This window comes from Salvelinus sp. IW2-2015, linkage group LG4p (assembly GCF_002910315.2).
Source record: "Salvelinus sp. IW2-2015 linkage group LG4p, ASM291031v2, whole genome shotgun sequence".
Classification (NCBI taxonomy): domain Eukaryota; kingdom Metazoa; phylum Chordata; class Actinopteri; order Salmoniformes; family Salmonidae; genus Salvelinus; species Salvelinus sp. IW2-2015.
The window spans coordinates 17,382,486-17,404,760 of record NC_036841.1 but is presented as its reverse complement, the minus strand read 5'-3'; the positions used below and the strand labels follow the sequence as shown (position 1 = coordinate 17,404,760).

At 42.1% G+C, this 22,275-nt stretch overlaps 1 protein-coding gene across 2 annotated transcripts; it reads left to right on the top strand.

Annotated features, from left to right (window-relative positions):
* Positions 1-274: 274 nt before the first annotated feature.
* LOC111960619 (cullin-3) lies at positions 275-22,008 on the top strand. 2 transcript variants are annotated; one of them, XM_024136608.2, is made up of 17 exons: positions 275-452; positions 5,012-5,209; positions 9,841-9,954; positions 10,410-10,481; positions 10,614-10,774; positions 11,659-11,773; positions 11,954-12,182; positions 12,634-12,779; positions 13,091-13,267; positions 14,160-14,330; positions 16,786-16,893; positions 17,280-17,404; positions 17,591-17,687; positions 19,553-19,687; positions 19,979-20,165; positions 20,747-20,892; positions 21,026-22,008. In XM_024136608.2, the coding sequence occupies exons 1-17, from the start codon at positions 390-392 to the stop codon at positions 21,155-21,157; spliced, it is 2,376 nt and encodes a 791-aa protein (XP_023992376.1). In that variant the 5' UTR covers positions 275-389; the 3' UTR covers positions 21,158-22,008. The 2 variants fall into 2 exon arrangements, with proteins under 2 accessions (XP_023992376.1, XP_023838463.1); XM_023982695.3 differs by lacking the exon at positions 10,410-10,481.
* The last annotated feature ends 267 nt before the right edge of the window (positions 22,009-22,275 follow it).

The window sequence follows — 22,275 nt, the reverse complement described above, 5'->3', positions numbered from 1 at the left end:
TTATAAAAACATTTAAGCATTTGGATTTGTCATGTGTCATTTGGATAAAAGCGTCTGCTAAATGTCATATATTATTATTTAAGTGTTTGGCAAAGCCCAATGGAATTTATTGATCAAAACATTTTATTCATGAGAAAATTACCCCTTCCCAGCCCAGTACCCTTAGTCTCGCGTGAGTTGCATCGTGTGCGCTCTGCACAGTGAGAACTGCAGCTAGGTAGTCCGCCATTGCTGAGTGTGGAGATCTACGTTAGAGAAACATTGCCGTTTGGTTGTCAACAACCAACTACGGACTAGCGAGGGTCGAGTGGAAGCTCCACAAGTATACTTCCCTGTACCTAACCAGATAATATTTTCATGTAAATACAGAACACACAGACGAGGTAACCATGTCCAATCTCAGCAAAGGCGGCACAAAAAAGGATACCAAGATGAGGATACGAGCTTTTCCTGTAAGTACAAACCGCATATAGGACCTGTCCCTGCCAGCAGCAGGCGGTGACTGGACCACCGAGGTTCGAGTAACTAGCTAGCTGGGGAGTGCAGTTTGCAAGGCCGGTCTTTCAGTAAAAACAAGTAGATAGCTAGCTACCCCCTACTAGCTGCTTGCTTGCTACCTACTGTTAGATACAGTAGCTAGTAACGTTACTGTTGTCAGACAATTATTAACATTAGCTAGCGAACGACCAACTGTCATTTTACCCGGAGAAAAACATGGTTTCTAGCTAGTTAACGTTAACTAAATATTTGGCGTCGTAGCTTTGTTTGTGGCTGAATGACTTGTTGTATTTAACGTTAGGGAAATTCAGAAACTGGTGGGTTGGACTGGAGATAATTGTTGTTGGGTGACGTTATTCTGCATGACATGGTTTGCTGAATCACGTTATTTTAGTTAATAAAAAAAAAAACACGTTCTTTAGTTACATGCCAATAAAACCTTGCGATACCCCGACTAACTTTAACTGTTGGATAGATAGCTAACTTTAGCTAACATTTTGCATCGACTGTTACACCTAGTTAATGTAACGTTAGATACTTTGTCTTTCAAGATTGAAGTAGCTAACGTTAGCCTAAGTTTAATTTGTAAACAGTTTGCTAAAACTAATGGACGAAAGCTAAATGGAAGTAAGCTATTGGCTGATATCAGTATTCAGAAGATCAGTATTCAGTTATGACGGATGTACCTCCACTGCATCCTCAATGATCCCCTAAAGTAGCTCTCGATAACTCTTCTCTCCATAGTGTTTCCAGCAGTGAGTTTCGCCCACTGTTTGCTCTGTGAACTACAATTCCGACTCCGTGTATTAAAGTTTAGAAAAGTAAATAATCATTGCTTGCGAAAAGGTTTTTGAAACAAATGGCCCTTTCATATCAGTCAAATAATCTATTTAAAAAAAAATATATATATATATATATATATATATATATATATATTTGTAGTTTTCCCCCTTCACAATTTCGTGGTATCCAATTGGTAGTTGGTCTTGTCCCATCGCTGCAAATCCCGTACGGACTCAGGAAAGGCGAAGGTCGAGAGCGGTGCGTCCTCCGAAACACATCCCAGCCAAGCCGTACTGCTTCTTGACACAGTGCCCGCTTAACCCTGAAGCCAGCCGCACCAATGTGTTGGAGGAAACACCATACACCTGGCAACAGTGTCAGCTTGCATTGCGCCTGGCCCAGGAGTCGCTAGTGCGCGATGGGACAAGAACATCCCTGTCGGCCAATTGTGTGCTTCCCCATGGGTCTCCAGGTCACGGCCGGCTGCAACAGAGCTTGGACTTGAACCAGGATCTCTAGTGGCACAACTAGCACTCTGGTGCAGTTTCTTAGACCTCTGCAACACTCAGGAGGCCTGAGAAAATATATTTTAAATAAAAACAATACACTTACTGTAGCAGATTTGCACAGATCCATATACTGTGTGTGCCTCCAGTTGATGAACTACACTTCCTCCCAGTTATGCTTACACAGGTGTTCGGAACAGGCTAGATAGCTAGTAGAAAGAGGAGGAAGGGAAGCGCTACTAAGGTACACAATAGTACATTTTGGTAGATAGAAGGTGCTCTTTGGTAAAAGGGGTAAATTGGCCATCAAAAAGAAAGGAGGACCAAGGCACTCTTCATATAATTAATTAAAAGGCATTTATTAGTATGGCATGTTCAATAGAAACGTTTTTTTATTTATTATTATTTATTGTTTTATACCGACGTGTTTCTGCTGCATGGCCTTCGTCAGGGAGTACAAAAAAAATAATACTATGTCCTCTTTTTAACAGCTTTTCCAATTAGCCCTAATTGGAAGAGGGAGTGGTTACAAAATTGATTGGACACACCTAGTAAGCAATACTATACACATTAAAAGGTGAAATACTGTAGCTATGTTATCATAAAAATACAACTCCAAGCTAGATGTATCAGAACACTAGAAGGTAGTTCTAACCTTATATGACTGGGAGAAGTGTCTAGAATAAGAAAGCAATATATTCCATAGTACACAGCAAAACATGAACAACAGTCTAAACATAGCTGAGGGCAATTGAGCAAAATGTCCACTAGATGACAGCAAATGGACCTATCACGACCCTACAGGAAGGGTGAGAAATCCATATCTTCATTTAAACCAGGGTATTTAGTGGCCTGTAGTTTGTAAATCCAAAAACTTTCCCTTTGGTTTAACTGTTTAAGACGGTCCCCTTTTCTAATAGAGGCCGGAATATGATCAATACCCATAGCTTGTAGGGAGGCAGGGTTGCCATGGTCTAGGGACTTGTAGTGCCTTGCCATGGGGTAGTCTTCATTGACTACCCGTATGGCGTACTTGTGTTCCGCTAAGCGGTCTTGACGTCTCTTTGTCCGTCCAATGTAGACCACCTTGCACTGTGGACATTCCAATCTATAGATTACATGAGTGGTTTTACAGTTAATGAAATGCTTGACGTGTCCAATCAATTTTGTAACCACTCCCTCTTCCAATTAGGGCTAATTGGAAAAGCTGTTAAAAAGAGAACATTGTATTCTTCTTTTTTTTTGTACTCCCTGACGAAGGCCATGCAGCCGAAACGCGTCGTTTTAAAAATAACTTTGTTTCTATTGAACATGCCATACTAATAAAGGCATTTAAATTAATTATATGAAGAGTGCCTTGGTCCTCCTTTCTTTTTGAAGGCTAGATAGCTAATTGGCACAGTTGGTCTCCTCTTGTCTGTCTTCTGCAAACAAATGTGTGTAGTAATTTAACATTTTGTTTTTAGAAAAGAATATGAGAATATGAGCTATACATTACTTGTGTTTCCAAAACCGTACCACTTTCGCGTTAACGTTTTGAGCAAGCATCGGGCTAAAGGTAGTTAGCGTCTATGAATGGGCTAAATGAATTATTGTGACATCAGGTAGCTAGTTTTGCCAGTTTTGTTAGTTTAATCTTCACCAAGGCAGTGACTCATAAACGTCAAATTACCTTAGGCCTTAAATGAAAGGATCATGTGCTAAGCCCAGTGTTTAGTTGAAAGTTCACTGTCATCAGATAATGTTACCTCCCTGGCTGTTCAGAAACTTTAAATCATTATCATGAAAGGGATGGGAAGGATATGAGTGCTCCTCAGATTCTATCCAGTTTGCCATCTACTGACTGTCACACTAACCCATGTGAAGTGGCTGAAGCCACTTTGGAACACACTTTTGATATGCAGAGAATAGATGGTGTAGAATAGATCTTTGAAAGTCTTGTTTTATGTCTTGGCTGGGACTTCCTAGAGTCCATTTCAGACATTCAGAGATGTCCTCAGAATCAGCAATTAGTCTGGCCACAGACTAAAATGATGTTGAGTACCACAGAAAATAGGACTGTTTTGTGTAGTTCTGGTCCAGGGTGTTAGTGCACTTCCTCTACTAATGTTGACCAGAGCGAAACAAAACGGTGCAATCATGGGCCGAATAAGGTTCAAGCCCTGTACCTGGATTATTAGTGGGATATATGACAGTTCATTTATTGTGGTAAGTTACTAGGTTTTATAAAAATGACTTGTGAGTAAAAGGCCTATTAGATGCAGAGGGTTTCACTACATCGGGATCCCTGTCCCTCACTCCAATAAGAAATCCAAATACCAACCTTGCATAATTGTTCTCGGGTTGAGTAGGGTCATGGATTGTCCTGCTATGTTACCTCCCGGATCCCTGTGAACCCTGTCCAATCACACGATACTTCCTGTGAAATATGCTTGTGTTTGGATGGTGCCATATCCAGACACCTTGTATGCAGCTTTCGGCCAGCTTCACTTTGGAGAGCCTCCAGGTTTAACAGACCATGGTTGAGTGTGACAGCCAAAGGGGACAAGGGATTTTTGTCAAGCTGTGAATATGGCCATGTTTATCTGAGTGTGATGGTTGGCTACAGTGAAATTACTGTCTGTCCAGTTAAAATGAGAATTTGGGGTAAAGGCAAATGTTACTAGGTACAGATAGAGGTGGCCTTGAGCAATATGATATGGAAAATATAAAACGCTTTCATTCATGCTGTGGACTGGATGGAACCTTATTGGGAATATTGTCATGATATTGCAGTCCTGCAGTCTTAGTTCATCACAAGGAACAAAAATCGGGACACCCTCCGTTTCCCTTTAGTGATTTGTTTTAATATACTTTTACATATAGGATCAAAAGTAGGAATATAAATCATTAATTTTCAGGAGGAGCATTCTTTTATCAATGTTACACTCAAACTGTAAGATATTGCAATATAATATTGGCTACTCTTTAAATAAGTAGGGGTTTTTGGGTTGCAGAAGTGTAGCAAGTGACTTGTCTCATCTCTCTCGCAGGTTGCTGACCTAAAGAAGTAGGCTAGCCTAGCAGGAGACTGTGATAAAAATGGAGGCTATGCACACGGGGTCTATCAAGCTTGCTTTGCTCCAGTTCTCCCTCAAACGAGGGAGCCAAAGATCCCCGAAACTTTGGCCTGTCAGTCTATTTGTCTGCTCTCCTCTCACTCTTACTTCCTTTGTCCACTGCAGATGACGATGGACGAGAAGTATGTCAACAACATCTGGGACCTTCTGAAGAATGCCATCCAGGAGATCCAGAGGAAGAACAACAGCGGGCTGAGCTTCGAGGAGCTCTACAGGAACGCCTACACCATGGTGCTGCACAAACACGGCGAGAAGCTCTACACGGGCCTCCGGGAGGTGGTCACCGAGCACCTCATCAACAAAGTAAGGCCAATGAACGCAGGGTGGTAGACTCATGCTCATCCCAGCGCAAGTCGGGGAGTTGATTCAGTACTGATTGCTGTTCATGAGGGCATGTGATTGAATAATGTTAAAACATTTTACAACAGACAATGAAAACGAGTGTTTCTTATTGGACCAGTCCAGGTAGTCCCTCCCTGTTTCAGCCAGTTTTCTTTCGTTTGGTTTTACCCGGGTCTGGATTAACGTCCCTTTGCTGGATTTGTGCGGGTATGGCAGTAATCACCCTTGTAAAATCACTGGCAGCGTATTTTCCGTCAGTACACTTACAGGATCTCTAAAGTGGTAGAATAGTCACTGAGCTTGACCACAAGATGTTACTCACCTTGACCATAATAACATTTTAATTGTTGAAAAGCAACCTTGTGAACGTCTGTCAATCGAATCCAGGCGATATTAAATTACAGTGTTGGGCCTGTTTGGTATGCTGACAGCGTGATGAAGTGGAGTGCTCATATTAAACTAATTACTGTGGAAAGCTCAGAGAATCTGTCTGACTATGGCTGGATGCGGCGGACTTGCAAAAGAAAGCAAACTATCTGGAAAACATGAGTTGCTTCCATTCATTCAGAAGCCTTATATTTAGTGGTTGGAATTTAAATGAGTTAAGTTTGAGGAATGGGGCTATCAGAAGGCCCAGCTCCACTTGGGCCCAAAGGCATCTGACTGGAGATTTGAATGCTCTCTTTCAGTAATCACACACAGTCCTGATCTATGACAAGCTCAGCTGATTGAAAAAGTATCCTGTTTCGGAGAGTGAAGCAGGATTTGTGTTTTTGGTTTTGCTCTGTTGTTTTATCGAATTATGTAGGTACTAGGAAGCAGATCAATTTGCCTTTTGGTGCTTTAATCAGTGATTGTGATAGCCTTTGACCTTGGGATTGTGTGATTTAGTTCCACAAACTATCCTCAGACAGATTTCTATCACATGATCCCTATAACGCTCATGTTTAAACCACACACCATGTAGGCCAACATATTCCACTGAATGAGTAGCAGCAGGAAGCAGCATCAGATTATCTTGAAGCCGTGACAGGTTTCTGTGGCGTCTGCAAACTATTTGGAAACAATGACATTACTGGGACAATTAATTATCTATGCAGGGCTAGGGCTTTGGCGGTCATTACATTTTTTTTCAACTGGTTGATCGTCATTTAAGTAACTGCCGGTCTCACGGTAATTGACCATTTAATTAACATAAACATGCTTTGCATCTCCGGTTTCCACTTATAGCCTACAAGCTACTGATCCGGACCTTTGGAACATCTACATTTTAAAACATCTAATAAATCAATTTAATATAGCCAGCACATCACAATAAATCTTTTTTTTTTAGGCAGGTCTATGAAGAAAATGTAGCCTATTCCAGAAGAACAGAATAGCATATTCCTTATGGTAGGCCCTGATCTGGCTGTGCCATATGGCAGTTGGGTACACTTGTTCATTTATCAGGCAATATTTGCTTATAATTCCGGTGGCATTATTTTATAGTAAGAACAATACAATTGAACATAACTGAATAAAATAAGGTATTTTTTTTCTCCCAAACGATTTGAGGGAGTGTGCACATGCGGCTATTCGGTGTTGAGCGGTTAACAAAGAAACAGGTCTTCCTATATGCTTAATTTACAGTTATTTATTCAACTTTAGTAGCTACATGAAGCAAAGAATGATGATTTGAAAAAAGTTGCATGAAAGGGAAGTGCTCTGCTCTTTTTCTTGCGCAGGCTACACACACGTCATCAGTCTCACGTTCAGAATTTGACATGCACTTGATAATATCTTCACGCAGTATTCTCCATTTAATCTGGTCTTTACATATGTGTGGAATTATTTTTTTATTTAGAATGGCCCACAAAAAAATGAAAATCATCCATAGCCTGCACTCGAATAGCGAATGGAGGTTATGTGCAGTTACTTTTTTAATATGCCAGGTAGGCTACACTGTTTGGAAAGCAGATGAATGTGCTTTAAATATAGCAGCACGAGAAAGGTGGGATACACTTTTATTAAATAGTGGCCAGTCAAAACTCAGTCGGAACACGTTTCACCAGGCTGTGTAGGCTATGGGCTCTTCAACCATGTTCCAGGGGTCTTGAGCATATAGGCTACGTTTTGGATATATTTGGCCACTTCAGTTGTGATACAAACCTTAGCAAAGCATATAGGCCTATGGACTAGGTTACATAATGCATGCAACTATTTTTTGAAAAAGTTGCAAAAAAATGCTTGCTGGGTGAATCATTAACAAGTGATAATATTTTCATCATTCAGACTATTCTCAATTTTAATATTGTCTTTACATATACTAAATAATGTGTGAAATTAGTTTTGATTCAGAATGGGCGACTATTATGCACCTGTCGGAACAGAGGCAGGGGGAAAAAAAAAAAAAAAGATGTTTTCCATATGCACTTGAATAGCAAATGGAGTACGCTTTTCCCGTGGTTCATTTTCATGCAAGCCAGTTAGGCAACTTTGGTTGTAAAGCGAAGCAATTTGCTTAATATTTGGAAAGCTGAGACGTACATATAGTAGTCCAAGCCTATAGAAAGCTGATGGGATTCTCCTCTTTTTAACAGATTGCATAGCCTATAGAAACGCAACAGGAACACTTTCATTCCATGCATCAACCAGTTATGAGAAGCTGTCTCTCCCTGCGCAAAAGGTGATCCTGTTCTGCTCAAACTCTGAATGCCAGGGCTCTCATGAAGCATTTACTTTTAGATTTAATTTGTATTGATGTCAGAGTGATTAGAGGGACAATAGAGTGCTGAGTACCGGCCATTAGCAAGTTTGGTAGGCTACTAATGACAATCAGAGGCATCAGATGACTGTGGTCATGACTCCTGACTGCCAGTGTGGCTGTACTACGGTCACCATAGCCCTATGTAGGGTGGCATGTATACCTTTTCAGATGACCAATTATCGCTCTGGATGTCAATATTTCAGCACTGGCCTTAAAAAAAACACCACCCAATTGGCATCTCAGAATTAAAACAAATTCTCTCCCATTGACATTCTGTTCTTGTCCCCCACATTTGCAATCAGAGTAATAGGGTAAATCCATCAATCCCTTTTTGACAGCATCCATTTTGATTTAAACAAAACTTTCCAAACATGTTTTGCTATGGAAGAAGTGGTCATAAAGTGGCAAAAATCACTGAAGCTGGAGACTCGTATGTTTTGGCATTCAGGAGATAAACTGAAACGTGGTTAAGAAAGAGCATTTTGATTACTGGTGTTAACCTTTCTGAATATAACCTTTTTCGGCAAGACAGATTTTCCAAAGGTGGGGGAGTGGCAATCTTTACCAAAGATCACCTTCAGTGCTCGGTTATCTCCACCAAGTCTGTCCCCAAACAATTTGATTTGCTGGTTTTAAGCGTTAAACTTTCAAATAGCTCTTCGTTGACTGTTGCAGGGCGTTTATATCGTCCTCCTTCAGCACCGGCCTGAACCCTAGCTGCCCTAAGCTCTCTCCTGGCCCCTTACACTAAGTCTGAATTTGTCCTGCTAGGTGACCTAAACTGGGACATGCTTAAACCATCTAACCAAGTTCTAAAGCAATGGGACTCCCTACATTTTTCTCAGATTATTACCAATCCCACAAGGTATGACTCCAAACACCCAGAAAAGGCTACTCTCCTCAATGTTATCCTCACAAATAATCCTGATAGGTACCAGTCTGGTGTTTTCTGTAATGACCTTAGTGTTCACTGTTTTACAGCCTGTGTTCACAATGGCTGCTCAGTGAAACGTCCTGTCCTGATTTGTCATAGACGCTTGCTAAAAAACTTTAATGAGCAAGCCTTCCTTCATGACCTGGCCTCTGTAAATTGGTATAGAATCAAATTGATCCCCTCTGTCGAAGAAGCTTGGACCTTGTTTTGTGATATCTTCAGTGATATTGTTAACAAACACGCCCCCATAAAGAACATTTTAATTAAAACCGGTTCAGACCGTGATCTTGCAGAGTTACTCCACCTCAAGAATTGCATTTGGCGAAAGGTTCGGCAGACGCATAATCAGGCTCAGGATTCACCTGAGCTCAATTTCGAGACTCTAAGCAAAGTGTCTGAATACTTACGTGAATAAATAGTTTTTTATTTGTAATACAATTGCAAAAAATGTTTAAACCTGTTATCGCTTTGTCACTATTGGTTATTGTGTGTAGATTGCTGAGGAATGTTTTGTATTTAATCCATTTTAGAATAAGGCTGTAACGTAACAAAATGTCAAGTGGTCTGAATACTTTCCGAATGCACTGTAAGTACAACAGATTCATCAGTAGGTGATTATAGTGAGCTGAGAGGGGTTCACTTTCCATTGAGATAGTGCCCAGCACACTGACACACTGTTTCACTAAATGGATGATGTTTCTCTGCCTGATGTTGATGAGCACAGTGTTCTTTAGCGTCGCATACAGAGAGAGGACACTCAGAGAGAGGAGCTTGTGGAGGGAGAGACTCACGGACAGAAAGAGTGTGTCATGCAGAGAAAGCGAGATGGGCTCAGTGTGCCAAGTCATCAGTGTGGTGTTGTAGTATCAAACGAATGCCTCTCTGCCTGACTGTGCTGCTGCTTCCCCACAGGTACGGGAAGATGTCCTCAACTCACTAAACAACAACTTCCTCCAAACACTAAACCAAGCCTGGAACGACCACCAGACAGCCATGGTCATGATCAGAGACATCCTCATGTACATGGTGAGTGGCACCACCAGTTACCAGAGCCATGTATTTAGAGAGTTATGTTTTAATTCTAGACATACATAGCATTATTTTAATATTCCCCATGTAAAGTTTATGGGGTGCTAACATGGCTGCCATAGTATTGTAGGGTCATGTAAATGCATCATTATGCAGAAACCTCAATGTCTAAACTCTCTAAATACATGGCTCTGACAGCTACAAGGTGCAGTCATAAACCAGGGATGTTTTACAAAAAAACAACATGTTTTTAGTATTTTGTTCATTCATGTTCCAGTTAGCAGATACGTTTTCAAGATACAGCACAAATCTAAAAGTGATGCTACGTTTTGCATCATTGTGTTTTGCATCATCACACTTTTAGAAAACGTAACTGCTGACATGCACAATTTGTGCTTATCAGACGTGCACACTTCTTAGTTATTAGGATTTGACTGTATTTCTCAATACAGTGTCATCTCGTAACCCTCCCTTGGACTGGTAATGCATTGCTTCCTGGCTGCAGGTCTCAAACGCGCTCCGGGGTGAGGTACAGATCTGAGATCAGCTTCCCATCCACCAATCCTAAACATAACCATTAGTGGGGGAAATGCAAAACTTGCCCAAGATCAGCCTTGAATGACAAAGCTTCACCCTCTCTTCCTCTTGTTTCCCAGGACCGGGTGTACGTGCAGCAGAACAATGTGGAGAACGTCTACAACCTGGGCCTGATCATCTTCAGAGACCAGGTGGTGCGCTACGGCTGCATCCGAGACCACCTCCGACAGACCCTCCTGGACATGATCGCACGAGAGAGGAAGGGCGAAGTGGTGGACAGGTATAATAATATGACCCGTCTATACACAGGGCCTGTTCGACGTCTTTAAACGTGTACAAACGCCTAGCTTCGTTGAAGGAATCACTGAAATGACTTGACAAGTGTAATCACTGGAAATGACTGAAAGCCATGCGGCGGAACGCTTGTGTTCGTCTGTCCAGTCATGTCTAAGCATCGACTGTTTGAAGGGAGGAGGTAAGGAAGTAATTCAAACAGAGCCAGAGTTTCTGAGCTGAAGGAAGCAGTGTTTTTCCCGATGAAAAAAAACCACAACCGTAATCCATGATTATTTCATTGTGCTCTTTGTTGAATTTAAAAAGTATCTGATACAGTCTTTGAGCTGACCCAGACCTAAATGGTATCCTATACACTGAGCGTACAAAACATTAGGAGTTGCACCCCCCTTTTCTCTCAGAACAGCCTCAATTCGTCGGGGTATGGACTCTTCAAGGTGTTGAAAGTGTTCCACAGGGATGCTGGCCCATGTTGACCCCAATGCTTCCCACAGTTGTCAAGTTGCCTGGATGTCCTTTGGGTGGTGGACCATTCTTGATACACACAGGAAAGTTGAGTGTGAAAAATCCAGCAGCGTTGCAGTTCTTGACACACTCAAATGTCTCGACTTAAAAATTATTCTTTAACCTGTCTCCTCCCCTTCATCTTCATTGATTTTGAAGTGGATTTAACAAGTGACATCAATAAGGGATCATGGCTTTCACCTGGATTCACCTGGTCAGTCTGTCATGGACAGGCACATAATAGAATGCAATTTGGGACTCAACTGTACTTGACACATGGACTGAATTAGAATGAATCTGTAGAGGTGTCTTTTAACCTGACCCTGTTTGTCTCACTCTCACTTTCTCTCTCTCCCTCTCTCTCAGGGGGGCGATCAGAAATGCCTGCCAGATGTTAATGATCTTAGGCCTCGAAGGGAGGTCGGTTTACGAAGAGGACTTTGAGGCCCCGTTTTTAGAAATGTCTGCAGAGTTCTTCCAGGTTTGTAATAATCCCCCCCCCACATCTATTCATACATTTCATTCACATCAATGCTATGTGTCATGCATTGACTTGCATTGATATTTGTTGTTTGCCTACTATTATCATAATATGTACATCATGTGTATACCCTCTCAGTCACCCAAGGCGCTCCTAACCCCGTGTTTGTTTGACCTCCAGATGGAAAGTCAAAAGTTTTTGGCGGAGAACAGTGCAAGCGTGTACATAAAGAAAGTGGAGGCGCGGATAAACGAGGAGATCGAGCGCGTGCTGCACTGCCTGGACAAGACGACGGAAGAGCCCATTGTGAAGGTGGTGGAGCGGGAGCTCATCTCCAAGCACATGAAGACCATCGTGGAAATGGAGAACTCGGGCCTCGTCCACATGCTCAAGAACGGAAAGACAGAGGGTCAGTTTGCCACACTACTACTACTCCAGTCCCAGCTATACTTTGCGTCCCAAATGGCACCTTAATCCCTATGCAGTGAAATACCTTTGACAGGGCCGATAGGGCTCTGGTCAAAAGTAGTGCACTATATAGGGCATAGGGTGCCATTTGGGACACCAACCTTTGTTTCTTTTTCGTGAAAGGGATATTTTCCCCCGATGTTAAAGTTTGTCAGACATTTGCATACCTCTTAAGAGGTCTTTTGCAGAGCAGAATAATTTAGTAATGTACATTGTGTGAATGTGTATTGTTGTCGTGTGCATACTTGGCACCACCCGTGCCATTGTTTTGATATCAATGTCAGCAATTCAATATTTATTGTGAAAGATATTAGTGGGTGGTCTTTGGATACTAATGTGTTTGTACTGATGTGTGGGCCCGTGTGCGTGCGTGCGTGCATGTGTGAACACAGACCTGGCGTGTATGTATAAGCTCTTTAGCAGAGTGCCAAACGGACTGAAGACCATGTGTGAGTGCATGAGCTCCTACCTCCGCGAGCAGGGCAAGGCGCTGGTGTCAGAGGAAGGCGAGGGCAAAAACCCTGTGGATTACATCCAGGTAATTTACACCGGAAGTGACATCATTGGCACGGGGCCCACAAAAAATTGATCTCTGGCTACATTCCCATTCCTTCCCATTCTCCCAAAGCGTGCATTTCCACACTCCCTGGTCATGGATTTAACAATAGGGGAAACTCCAGTGAATGCTTGTACCGATTCAATGCTTTTAAATCCACTGCAGGGATGCAATTTCTGTTGTTATACTCCATATTGCCACTAGATGGCAGATACACAAGAGCATGTAGTAAGTGCAATTGCTTTCCAATAATGTCATGTGTTCTTCCTTCCTCTGGTTTTTGTTCTCTGCAGGGTCTGTTGGATCTGAAGTCGCGTTTCGACCGCTTCCTTCTAGAGTCGTTCAACAACGACCGGCTCTTCAAGCAGACCATCGCAGGGGACTTTGAATACTTCCTCAACCTCAACTCGCGCTCCCCCGAGTACCTCTCCTTGTTCATCGACGACAAGCTGAAGAAAGGCGTAAAAGGAGTGAGTCGTTTTCTGATGTAATGGGGAGGAATGTTCCTCTCCTCAGGGCACACAGGCTGCGTCCCTAATGACACCATATTCTCTATATAGTGCTCTACTTTTAACCAGAGCCCAATGGCATCATATTCACTACATAGTGCCCTACTTTTGATCAGGGCCCAATATAAGGAATAGGTGCCATTTGATTGTGACACATATTTGGTTGTGTTTCCGATTATTTTGTGCCAGTAGAAATTAATGGTAAATAATGTATTGTATCATTTTGGAGTCACTTTTATTGTAAATAAGAATATAATATATTTCTAAACACTTCTACATTCATTTGGATGCTACCATGATTACAGATAATCCTGAATGAATTGTGAATAATGATGAGTGAGAAAGTTATACGCACAAATATGACAATACATTATTTCCCATTCATTTCTATTGGGCACAAAATAATCTGAAACAACCAAAAATAACAGAAAATGCATCCAACACATTTGTAGAGTCACACGCTTGATGTAGTCATTGCATGCAATGAATATGGGACCGAATACTACACTTTTTACTACTTTAATACACATAAGTAAATTTGTCCCAATACTTTTGGTCCCCTAAAATGTACAAAAAGTGATGTAATTTCTGAACGGTTCACCTGATATGGATGAAAATGACCTAAAATTAAAGCTGACGGACTCCACTTTAACCTCAGTCATTGTATCATTTCAAAGTACTGGAGTACAGAGCCAAAACAACAATAAACTGGTCACTGTCCCAAATACTTTTGGAGCTCACTGTATAAGGAGTTCAATATATTTGATTAAATCAGTGTTTCAAATGTAATCATTTAAAGTGTGTATGTGTGCTCGTGTAAAGCTCGCTGTCCTCTCGTTCTGTGTGTGTGTAGTTGACGGAGCAGGAGGTGGAGTCGATCCTGGACAAGGCCATGGTGCTCTTCAGGTTCATGCAGGAGAAGGATGTGTTTGAGAGGTACTACAAACAGCACCTGGCCAGGAGGCTGCTCACCAACAAGAGCGTCTCGGACGACTCGGAGAAGAACATGATCTCTAAGCTCAAGGTGAGGAAACAGGAGGAGGAAGAGCAGTAGCTTCGTATCTTAAGATCTTCCATCCATTAACAGATTCATCAATTGTTTGTTTCAGATATACAGTGCATTCAGAAAGTATTCAGACCCCTTGACTTTTCCACATGTTGTGACCTTAGTCTTATTCTAAAATTAATGTAAGTAATTTTTTCAAATTTATTACGAATAAAAAACGGAAATATCACATATACATAAGCATCCAGACCCTTTACTCAGTACTTTGTTGAAGCACCTTTGGCAGCGATTACATCCTCGAGTCTTCTTGGGTATGATGCTACAAGCTTGGCACAACTGTATTTGGGGAGTTTCTCCCATTCTTCTCTGCAGATCCTCTCAAGCTCTGTCAGGTTGGATGGGGAGCGTCGCTGCATAGCTATTTTCAGGTCTCTCCAGAGATGTTGTCTCTGGCTGGGCCACTCAAGGACATTTAGAGACTTGTTCCGAAGCCACTCCTGCGTTGTCTTGGCTGTGTGCTTAGGGTCGTTGTCCTGTTAGAGGTGAACCTTCGCCCCAGTCTGAGGTTGGTGAAGGTTTTCATCAAGGATATCTCTGTATTTTGCTCTGTTTATCTTTCCCTCAATCCTGACTAGTCTCCCAGTCCTTGCCGCTGAAAGAAATCCCCACAGCATGATCTTGACTCCACCATGCTTCACCGTAGGAATGGTGCCAGGTTTCATCCAGACATGACGCTTGGCATTCAGACCAAAGAGTTCGATCTTGGTTTCATCAGACAAGAGAATCTTGTTTCTCACGGTCTGAGTACTTTAGATGCCTTTTGGCAACTCCAAGCGGGCTGTCATATGCCTTTTACTAAGGAGTGGATTCTGTCTGGCCACTCTACCATAAAGGCCTGATTGCTGGAGTACTACAGAGATGGTTGTCAGTGACCATTGGGTTCTTGGTCACCTCCCTGACCAAGGCCCTTCTCCCCAGATTGCCTGGCGGCCAGCTCTAGGTAGAGTCTTGGTGGTTCCAAACTTCTTCCATTTTAAGAATGATGGAGGCCACTGTGTTCTTGGGAACCTTCAATGCTACATAATTTTTTTTGGTAAACTTCCCCAGATCTGTGCCTCGACACAATCCTGTCTCGTAGCTCTACGGACAATTCCTTCGACCTCGTGGCTTGTTTTTTGCTCTGACATGCACTGTCAACTGTGAGACCTTATATAGACAGGTGGGTGTCGTTCAAAATCATGTCCAATCAATTGAATTTACCACAGGTGGTCTCCAATCAAGTTGTAGAAACATCTCAAGGATGATCAATGGAAACAGGATGCACCTGAGCTCAATTTCGAGTCTCATTGCAAAGGGTCTGAATACTTATGGAAATAAGGTATATGTTGTTTTTTATAGATTTAATACATTTGCAACAATTTCTGGAAACCTGTTTTCACTTTGTCATTATGAGGTGTTGTGTGTAGATTGATGAGAAAATAAATGTTAGAATAAGGCTTTAACATAACAAAATGTGGAAAAAGTCAAGGGGTCTGAATACTTTCTGAATGCATTGTGTTGTAGCACCTTCAATACCTAATAAGTACAACCTTAAGATTTGCAATATAAGTATATACCAGACCTGTGTGCAAATACTATTTCAAATACTTTGAGCATTTGCGTTAGCCTGCTTGTGGTGTCATGTGGGCGGGGTTTGCACTTTTGGTTATTTTCGATTTGGTTCAATTGCAAAGCTAAAATATTTTTAATTATTTTAAATTGTATTTTGATCCCAGTTCTGGTACATTACACAATGTAATACATTTTTTACTTGAACTGCACCAGTGGTGGAAAAGTACCCAATTGTTATACTTGAGTAAAAGTAAAGATACTATTTTCTATTAAAAAGGTATGTCACTCAGTAAAATACTACTTGAGTAAAAGTCTAAAAGTATTTGGCTTTAAATATACTTAAGTATCAAAAGTAAAAGTACAAATAATTTCGAATTCCTTAGATTAAGCAAACCAGACGTTACCATTTTCTTGTTTTTTAAATTTATGGCTAGCCAGGGGCACACTCGGACATCATTCATAAACAAAGCATTTGTGTTTTGTGAGTCCGCCAGGTCAGAGGCAGTAGGGATGACACTTGATAAGTGTGTGAATTGTACCATTTTTCGATGCTGCTAAGCAAGTACTTTTGGGGTTCAGGGAAAATGTATGGAGTAAAAAGTACATACTTTTTTCTAGGAATGTAAGTGAAGTAAAATTAAAATAGTAAAAATAAAAATAGTAAAGTACAGATACCCCAAAAAACGACTTAAGTACTTTACACCTTTTGAACTGTACAAACTGTATGTTGAACTACAGCTCAGCTGAGTGAAGAGTCAGTGTGACAGAAATGATAGCGCGAGTGAAGTGTTTAATAGATCTGTATCATCCCGTATATCTCTCTTTCTCTTCCTCTCGCTCTTTCTCTGGTTCACCTGGCCAGACGGAGTGTGGTTGCCAGTTCACCTCCAAACTGGAAGGCATGTTCCGAGACATGAGCATCTCAAACACAACCATGGACGAGTTCCGCCAACATCTACAGTCAACGGCGGTGAGACACAGAGACACCCACTCACAGAACCAGTCCAGTGTTGGTTCTGGGGAACATAGAGCTCGCCAGCTTGTAGTCCTAAAAAAATTGAAATGAGTTACTTCTGGTTCGTTCAGCCATTCCTATGGGGAAAGAATATGGTTTTGGTACAAAACATATAAGATCACCTAATCCTGTGTTTACTACAGACCTTATTTTCAGCATTTATCAAAAACGCCATTCATTTTCCCATTGGCTTTGTCCAAAGACGACACCATTACTATTGCTCTCTATTTAACCTTGCATTAGCTCTCTCAAAGCGAAGAGCACATCTTATGGAGCTTTTGATGGTCATTCTGACCATTGGGAACCTCAGTGAAAGACGTAGATCTAACTTCCATCCCCAGGTGTCGTTGGGTGGAGTCGATCTCACAGTGAGGGTTTTGACGACAGGTTACTGGCCAACGCAGTCCGCCACACCCAAATGTAATATCCCCCCTTCTCCTCGACATGCATTTGAAGTCTTTAGAAGGTTTGTCTATCTCCTCTTTGTCCTTCACTGTATCTCATTTACTTTGCATAGCGAGGCCATGTAATTCTCTGCATAGCGAGGCCATGTAATTCTCTGCTGCAGCTTGTGGAAGCGGGGCGCTGTCCATTGTCTGTGTTTATCTTTAACGGTGTAGTGTGTGACTGTCCTCTGATTTTGTGGCCATAGATTTTATCTGGCAAAACACAGCGGCAGGCAGCTCACGTTGCAGCATCACATGGGCTCTGCAGACCTCAATGCCACCTTCTACGGCCCAATCAAAAAGGTATGCAGGGGACAGCCTTTGACTGGCTGGCAGGTAGACAGACTGATGCACGCACGCACCACTAATGTCAACATCATGCCTTGATAACAGCAGGTCTATTAAGGCTGTACTTGCCTTTGAATATGGGATGAACATTGATGTGTGGGGGGGCTACAGTTAAAGTCATAAGTTTACATACACTTAGGTTGGAGTCATTAAAAAAAAAWTTTCAACCACTCCACAAATTTCTTGTTAACAAACTATAGTTTTGGCAAGTTGGTTAGGACATCTACTTTGTGCATGACACAAGTCATTTTTCCAACAATTGTTTACAGACAGATTATTTTACTTATAACTCAATGTATCACAATTCCAGTGGGTCAGAAGTTTACATACACTAAGTTGACTGTGCCTTTTAAACAGCTTGGTGAAATTGTCATGGTTTAGAAGCTTCTGATAGGCTAATTGACATCATTTGAGTCAATTGAGGTGTACCTGTGGATGTATTTCAAGGCCCACCTTCAAACTCAGTGCCTCTTTGCTTGACATCATGGGAAAATCAAAAGACCTCAGAAAAAATGTAGACCTCCACAAGTCTGGTTCATCCTTGAGAGCAATTTCCAAACGCCTGAAGGTACCACGTTCATCTGTACAAACAATAGTATGCAAGTATAAACACCATGGGCCACGCAGCCGTCATACCGCTCAGGAGGAGACGCGTTCTGTCTCCTAGAGATGAACGTACTTTGGTGCGAGAAGTGCAAATCAATCCCAGAACAACAACAAAGGACCTTGTGAAATGCTGGAGGAAACAGGTACAAAAGTATCTATATCCACAGTAAAAGAGTCCTTATTCAACATAACCTGAAAGGCCGCTCAGCACTGCTCCAAAACCGACATAAAAAAGCCAGACTACGGTTTGCAACTGCACATGGGGAAAGATCGTACTTTTTGGAGAAATGTCTCTGGTCTGATGAAACAAAAATAGAACTGTTTAGCCATAATGACCATCGTTATGTCTGGAGGAAAAAGAGGAATGCTTGCAAGCCGAAGAACAGCATCCCAACCGTGACGCATGGGGATGGCAGCATCATGTGTGGGGGTGCTTTGCTGCAAAAGGGACTGGTGCACTTCAAAAATAGATGGCATCATGAGGACGGAAAATGATGTGGATATATTGAAGCAACATCTCAAAACATCAGTCAGGAAGTTAAAGCTTGGTCGCAAATGGGTCTTCCAAATGGACAATGACCCCAAGCATACTTCCAAAGTTGTGGCAAAATGGCTTAAGGACAACAAAGTCAGGGTATTGGAGTGGCCATCACAAAGCCCTGACATCAATCCTACAGACAATTTGTGGGCAGACCTGAAAAAGCATGCGCGAGCAAGGAGGCCTACAAACCTGACTCAGTTACACCAGCTCTGTCGGGTGAATTTTGGCCCATTCCTCCTAACTTATTGCTGGAAGCTTGTGGAAGGCTACCGGAACCGTTTGACCCAAGTTAAACAATTTAAAGGCAATGCTACCAAATACTAATTGAGTGTATGTTAACTTCTGACCCACTGGGAATGTGATGAAAGAAATAAAAGCTGAAATAATTCTGTACTATTATTCTGACGTTTCACATTCTTAAAATAAAGTGGTGATCCTAACTGACCTAAAACAGGGATTTTTTTTTTACCAGAGTTAAATGTCAGGAATTGTGAAAAACTGAATTTAAATGTATTTGGCTAAGGTGTATGTAAACTTCCGACTTCAACTGTATGTGTTTATATAAGCATGACATAGTCAGTGATTGAACAGAGGCTACATTGATTACTCCTGTGTGACTGAGTTACCTGAAGGCTGCCGGCCGGTGGTGACCTCTCTTCTCCTCTCCTCCCAGGAGGACGGCTTGGAGGTGGGGGTGGGCGGCGCCCAAGTAACAGGCTCCAACACCAGGAAGCACATACTGCAAGTGTCCACCTTCCAGATGACAATACTCATGCTCTTCAACAACCGGGAGAAGTCCATGTTTGAGGTACAGCCGCGTAGCACATCACAGAATAAAGTCAAGTTTGTAAGGAGGGATGTATTTGGGCCAAGTGATGTCTTTATTATATGTGCAGGATGTTCATAGTCGTGGTCTGGCAATGTCTTTCCCTGAGGGAATAAATAAAGTTATATTGAACTGAAAAAGTTAGTTTTTTAGAGAAACACGAGGGTCTATGTATTCTTTGGTTTCAGTATAGTGCAGTCATGGATCAAAGGATCCCTCTGCCTCATCTCCATCTCTCCTCTTTGTCCCCATCTCTCGCTCTCTGCTGTGTAGGAGATCCAGCAGGAGACAGACATCCCGGAGAGGGAGCTAGTGCGAGCGCTGCAGTCGCTGGCCTGCGGGAAGCCCACCCAGCGGGTCCTCACCAAGGATCCCAAGTCCAAGGAGATCGAGAACGGTCATGTGTTCACCGTCAACGACCAGTTCACCTCCAAGCTGCACCGCGTGAAGATCCAGACAGGTAGACAAACCCAGTTAGCCATACAGACCGGTCTTGTAGAACACAGATTTAAAGAGCTAGGGCATGCATAACCAAAATGGCACAAAAACAACCAGGATTTATTTTGTTTCAACATTGGTTTCTGAAGCATGGCGTTGAACTGTATGCATACCAACCTTCTAGGGTCATTCTAACCACAGAATTATAATGAGATTCTATTTATCTGATTCTACCTCTCAGATAGTTGTAGTGAAAACCCCACTGATCTCCACTCGTCTGGATAGCCCAACCAAAGATTTACCTGTGTAGCGTGAATTTATTTTTATTTCACTAGGCAAGTCGGTTAAGAACTAAGTCTTATTTACAATGTCGGCCTAACCCGGATGATGCTGGGCCAATTGTGCGCCGTCCTATGGGACTCCCAATCACGGCCGGATGTGATACAGCCAAGATACGAACCAGGGACGGTAGTGATGCCTCTTGTACTGAGATGCAGTGCCTTAGACCGCTGCGCCACTCGGGAGCCCAGTGATATAGTCCTGTGCATGTAGCTGTCATATGAGGTGCCCGGCTGAAACTGGTTTCCGTGTGTTGGTCGCTAGTCGCCGCTAAGCAAGGAGAGACGGACCCGGAGAGGAAGGAGACGCGGCAGAAAGTGGACGATGATAGGAAGCACGAGATCGAGGCGGCCATCGTCCGCATCATGAAGTCTAGAAAGAAGATGCAGCATAACGTGTTGGTAGCAGAGGTCAGTGGAATACAGTGTATGAACATTGAGGTGTTTCGGGGTACTTCTGTCTGTACCTCTCAGTATTTCATTTACGTCAGTAATTAGATGTAAGATCCGGTTCTGATTGTGTCTGTTTGTACCATCTCTCCAGGTCACCCAGCAATTGCGATCGCGATTCCTCCCCAGTCCTGTAGTCATCAAGAAGCGCATTGAAGGACTCATTGAGCGGGAATATTTGGCACGGACACCTGAGGATCGCAAAGTGTACACTTATGTAGCATAAAGGCGTGAATTCAATCAAACAATACTTTTTTTTGGGGGGGGGGGGGGGTCTTGTGTTGTGTATGACCTTGGAAGTTTGTCTGATACTGGGAAGCTTACCTTTCGTTCATTGGCAAAAAAAGACAAGGTTTTTTTAAAATATATTTTAGCTAAATGGAGGGATTGGATATAGCTTTGTTACAGTTTCATGTTACTTATGTGGCCTTGGGGAGAATTTGGGCGGAGAGTGGGAATGCATCAAGTGTACTGCATTCAAGCCCAATAAACAAAGGAAAAGAAAACTAGCATAAACAAAATAATACAAAAAATATACCAAGCGAATGTGGGTTGGCTACACAAAGACCAAGAAAATATTTGAAATTTCTCCCGTTTTAAATGTTGATGTAAATGTGTTTGTGTTTTTTCGTGGCACCATGCTGGTTGTACAGGTTGTCAGACACTATTGGCCTTTCCCACCCCCCCCCTCTAGGACTTTAATCAAAGAGAAGAGGACATGGATGTTGTTGCTGGTTTGCAGAGAACAGGAGCAGTTGCTTGATAGCATGCTTTATCTTATGGAGTGCTCTATACAAGGTGTATGTTTTTTTTGTCTTTTTCTTTTTCAATGGGGCCTATTGTAAAATTGGATCGTCAGCCCAGAAAATATTTCTCTCCTTGGAATTGTAGGTTCTTCCCAATGCAGATCACAAAGGGAAGTTCTTTTTTTTTCTTATTGCATTTCAATTGGAACCAATTTATCACCATGTTTTAATGTGTATAAATTGTAAATAATTGTACTCACTAAAGTGGACTGTACAGGGCCTAGTTTTCATCATATTAAGTGTAGAAAAATAAATTGTACAACGAAGGGAATTTTGCCTCCTACCTGTTTCACAATTCTGCCTTGTGTATTCCTCTCTGAGAGCAGAGAAAGCCACACTAAAATTGTCTTTACTGTGAAATATCTGTTCCTCTGACCATAATTGAAGCCTAATGCATAGAGGGAACCACAGTCGAACTGTTACGCAGCCAAGAGGAATTCAAAATAACCATTTGTATTGCTTTCAAACAGTGGTAGCCAACTTTGAGTCTGCACTTGCTTTAGAACTGCAATGTTTCTTACTGAATCCCCTCAAGTAA